General features: G+C 51.1%; 1 protein-coding gene across 1 annotated transcript; it reads left to right on the forward strand.

The window, feature by feature from the left end:
- Positions 1 to 2,985: 2,985 nt before the first annotated feature.
- On the forward strand, positions 2,986 to 4,118 carry PV06_08325 (uncharacterized protein; the record flags this gene model as incomplete). Its single annotated transcript, XM_016409644.1, has 2 exons — positions 2,986 to 3,544; positions 3,643 to 4,118. 2 exons carry the CDS (start codon positions 2,986 to 2,988, stop codon positions 4,116 to 4,118), a joined length of 1,035 nt encoding a protein of 344 aa, XP_016259952.1.
- Positions 4,119 to 5,343: the final 1,225 nt, after the last annotated feature.

Consider the following 5,343-nt stretch of genomic DNA (forward strand, 5'->3'; position numbering starts at 1 on the left):
TCCCCAATCGAATCTCATCTGCCAACGTTGATGCCCACCGAGAGTCGCTACCCAACACACACGAGATCGTTTGGTAGTCTACCGGAGGAAGAGGAAGAAGGCTATCGGCCCATCCATGTCAAACAGCGACACACACGTTCCGCTGCGTTGATGCTTCAAGCGAGGTATCTATCGCTGCTCGCCACAAAAGAGCTTCTCGATGCTCTACTGAAAAAGGCTACTAGGCTATACACTGGTCTGTTGTCATGTTTGCCGCGTTGGCTACCTGAGTAGGGTGAGACGCCCCGATTGCTGCTCAGTGTGGTGCTCATACTGGACTCGGTACTCGACTGCACAAGATAAGGTCATGCCACTTTCTCGGTCGACCTTGCTTGCCAACGTTGGTACAGCCCCAGCAGATTGAGGTATCTATCACTGCCCAACACGGACGTCCTCTCGATAGTTTACTGAAGGAAGAGAAGAGGAGGAAGGCCATCGGCCCATCCATGTCAAACAGCGACCTGTATTCGCTCGAAGCGAGAGCACCTGTCGTTGCCCAACCATACGAGGTCCATCGCTACCCGCCATGAAGGGCTTCTCGGTGCTACTACTGGAAAAATGCTACTAGGCTACACATCGGTCCCGACCATGTCATTTTTGCTGCGGCGCGACCTAGACTGAGGCACACCATCACAGGTCAGTATGCCATCTCTCTCTTTCTCTCGGTATTCGACCACACACGGTACGATTGCACTTTCTAAGCGACCTCATCTGCTGACGTTGTTGCTGTTCAGACTGAGCTACTCGTTTCTACCCAACACGGACGTCCTCTCGATGGCTTGCCGAAGAAAGATTTCGGGTCACACACATCTTTGTCAACAGCGGCCCATGCTCTCTGCGCTGATGACCCAAAGTGACAGCAAATTACCGTCCAACATGAGGGCTTCTCGGTCCTCTTCAGAGACTGAAAGACGTCGGAACTACGCTTGGTCGGCTGTCATGTTCGCGACGTGATTGACCCAAAGTGAGGCGGTCATTACTACTCTCGCAGTATGTGCCCATTCCTCAGTACTCAGCTACACACATACGGCAAGGGTACACTTCACCCGAGCAATCTCATCTGCCTGAAGGGTTGTTGGCGCAGAGTGAGGTGCCTGTCGCGCAGACAGCCACAACACGAGGTTTCTCCGATACTCTCTACTGCAGGACTTGTTTCTGACAGCTTTACCTGATCATCTGCGCCAATGACCATCTTTAGTCTCGTTGATGCTGCCCCAGCATACCATCTCTCGATGCTCTACGATTTACCACCCACCCTGTCGCTGTATCGGTCAACTCTTCACGCTTCTGCCGCAACTAAACTCTCACGCAGAGTTCTTGAACACAGGCTCGGCCGCTCCCATTTCGATACAAGGGAGTCGTCCTCACGTCATCGACCGGGTCCGCAGAGCTTTGCCGGTAGGACGAATAGTCTTCAGAGCAAGGTACGCTATCGATCTCCGCTCTGCCTTGGAGAAGCTCTCATCGTGATGACGGAGACAAAATGCTAATGGATGGTGCAGAATGCCCTAACCTCAAGCTAGACCTGCTCTCTAGCACTGACTTGACAGAATTGTCAATAGCGTCAGAAGTATATACCGACTTGTCCGTGTCAATAGTCTTGGCCTTCCTCATTCGCGAGACCGATCAGGTATGTACTCAAGAGAATGACTCTATTTTTAGAGATAGGACACTGACAAGCAGATTAGGACCATCGTCGTGCTGGAACCGCCATGACTCTCCTGCCACCTCTCCGGCAGCCTCATCTCACATACTCAATGCAGACAGTCTATTCTCTGTCGGCCTGTTCACATCAAAGTCAAATGCGGCCATCTCCACAAGCCTTACCTCATGATATGCTGCCAAAATCGAGCCGACCGGTCATGTGTGTCAACCACCAGCTTTGTTACGAGCAGAAGTGGAGCAGAATAAAGCGCTCGCTCGATGTCCGCCGATGTGGCAGGAATGGATCAAAACGTCATGACCCATCCAAGATAGATGTAGGCCTGAGTCCTCTTACCATATCGAAGATGTTGGGATGATCATCTGTCCCATCAATCAGTCCGCGGTGTCAATCAGTCGGCAGTGTAATTGGAAATGAGTGACAGTGCCGACCGTGAATCCCCGATCAGTTTATGCTAAGAGGGCCTCATTTTGCAAAGGAGCTGGTTGACGTGCAGATCGGTACAGACCAACCCCCAACCATCAACAACATCTTCAGGATGAACCACCTCAACACGAACTTTGTGATCCCGATTCTTTTCTCAACAACTACAACCACACGTCATCCGCAGACTGTCACATTCGATCCGCCAATTCAGGGCAACATCCTTGACCGTGCGGATCGGTACAGACCACCTACCCCAACCATATCAACAACACCTTCAGGATGAACCATGTCAACACGAACTTTATGATCCCGATTCTTTTCTCAACAACGAAATGTCATCCACATATGGTCACATTGAACCCGCCAATTTCAGGCAACATCCTTGGCCGTGCAGATCGGTACAGAACACTCACCCCCCACCATCAACAACCTCAGAATGAGCCATCTCAACACAAACTTCGATCCCGATTCTTTCCTCAAGTCGGACAACAAACTCACCCTGTGGGACCGCTCAACAGGAGGTTGAAATATGTTCAGCCAATCGTTTCATGCTACAATATGTTGGGCAATGAAGTCGAGAAACTACCGAACCTACCTGCAATTGCTGGGGGAGAAAGAATTCTCACCAAGATCCAACAAACTAGCAATTCGTCCCGTCTCGAAGAGATAAATAGAGAGCCTCCCCCCGTCTTGAAGAAAGAATAGCTTATCATCCTACTCATCACAGTCTTCTCACTACACTACACTACACCACACACACACACACACACACACAAACACACTACACACACAGTCACAGTGTACATTCCTCTCTGTTCATTCATGAACAACGTCAACCACAACTGAAACAACAAGAAATGGCCATGAGAAGAGGTGGCGATGGAAATGACGCCTTCCAAACGGCCTTTTTCACCCACCAAACCCAACACGAAGATGGCTACGATGTCCTCCAACGCACCCGTCCTCACCAGACCAACCCTATGTCCGGTTCCTTTCTCAACAACCGAACTGGCATAGCGGATCAAGAATCGCAAGACTTTACCGTCGAGCGACTGGACGCAAGGTTCGACTGCCTGGTTGAGAACCTTCCAATCTGGAAGACGAGCCCTCGGTCGATCGCAGCGCGTGCCTCCCGAAGGTCCGTCGAGTCGCTGGTCCTCAAGGTCACTGACCCCAACGAAGCCGGCTTCCTTCAAGTGGACAAAGAGCTTGAGTCCATCCAAACTCTTTGTGAAAATGCTGCGCACCAAATCCGCCGTGGTGGAGATTGTACCACCGAACTGGGCAAGATTCTGTCCCAGGCGGAAGTCGTGTGGCATCGGGCAGCCGATACGGCCGCTTCATCGAAGATGCTGAAGCAGGAGCAGCAAGAGTATCCCTTCCGACCTGGACTCATCAGAAGCCGAGTCTACTCCTGTAAACCCCATCTCACCTATGTACGGTCATCGTCACAAGAGTTTAAATATGGATCAAGGCCCTAGGGGGTTTAACACCACTCTCTGCGATATGAGAAGTCGTGGAGCTTTCTTGGGCACACCTGCGATTGCGGCCGACAACTGTCGAGGTCGATGATGCCGGCGATCAAGACTCCGTCAAGCTGGACCTCACACGATCTGGTCTTGGGGAGAGCGAGACGTACCGGCGTCCAAGTGGACCGGAAAATCATCTCGACCTACGATCGCGGCAGACTCGAAGGTTGGAAGACCGTCTGGCTGCGGGCAGCCGATGCGACCGCTTCATCGAGGCACCATCTGTTGGGCCACCATCCAACCACACGCCGGAGTCCTCAACAATTCCGAAACAGAGCCGCCCAAGAGTCCCCTTCCGTGGACAATTTAAGAAGTACGGCAACCATCATGTCGCAGAACAATACGAGCGGAGGAGAACGATGCCCCCCGGCGAACCATCTTCTACCACATATACAACAAAGCAGACTGGAGTCAATGGTCGCCGTCTGCGTATCGGCATCGGCATCGCAGGATGGCGATGACGAGGACGTTCGTGACCAAGGCATCATCTGTTGACCACCATTCAACCACATGCTTGGGTATGACCTTACTCTTGTACATATACGTCAAGCGTGCCCCTTGGCGCCATCGCGCCATCGTTTCATAGTCAAAGCTGTACTCCGTACTCCATGTTTACAAATTGAGAGATAATTTAAACTTACGTCTCCTGCCTTACTCCGTAAAGTCCTTGCACAGTTGATTCCCTTTTGTCTTGTCTAAACAATCCTGCCTGATGGGATTCGAAATGTCCACCGTTTCAACTTGGCCCACGCCTCAAGGCTTCAATATCAAGCTCATTGTCATCCGAAACGAAAGCGATTCATCACAAGATGGGCTCAATGATGAGAACTGCGAGCATTACCTGTCGCAATTAGTTTCGGACGTCTCGAGACCTTTTTTCACTCGTGCTTGAGGTGACGACGCGTTCGGCGCTCATGACATTCATCGAAAGCTTTGCTGACGTTTCGGAGGGTCAAGCTGGCAGCGTCCTCAAGGCTGCCCGTGCGAAACTGACCTTGATACCACGACCATTGGCAGGGAAGGATAGTGCAGTGATGACACTCTTCAGGTCGTTGACGTTTCGGCAACTAGGCGCCGAGATCTAGAGAGTCACGAGCCTCGTGAGAGACATGATGGCACGAAAGACCATCTCCTCTCATCAAGGGATTAATCATGGTAAACAAAAGGCCAACGAGATAAGAGACTTTGAACATACAACTTGAAACATGGTGTGATGGAAAAGCTACAGAAGTTTTCTCTCGATTCAGCCAGAAACGACACCAAGCTCCAGGCCTCAAGCTTATGGAACGACTTTGTTCTGGAAAGTCTTGATAGTTCATCGCCGACACAGCCTGCGGCGTCCAGACCTCATCGTCTGGATCTTGCATTCTTGCCCGCCAGATTGAGAACGTGGCTCCTTTTTGCTTTTTGTATTCGATGTCGACTTCAACCACTAACCGATCCTTGCATTTTTGCCGTCGCTGAAATCTTGATACGTTTTTGGATCTGCCAAATCTTCCAGACATAGAGTCATTCCTTCTAGTTGTTCGGCTCACCATTGTCGTGGCGGAATACCTAGATCGTGTCAGTCTCGTAAAAGTAGAGGATTCGAGTAAACGGAACTCGATTCGCCACGGTCGCCTCGACAGTCCAGACCTCATTATCTGGATTTTGCACTGGCCGCCAGACCGAGAACGTAGCTCTCTT

The sequence above is a fragment of the Exophiala oligosperma genome (genome assembly GCF_000835515.1).
Source record: "Exophiala oligosperma strain CBS 72588 unplaced genomic scaffold supercont1.8, whole genome shotgun sequence".
NCBI classification, from domain to species: Eukaryota; Fungi; Ascomycota; class Eurotiomycetes; order Chaetothyriales; family Herpotrichiellaceae; genus Exophiala; species Exophiala oligosperma.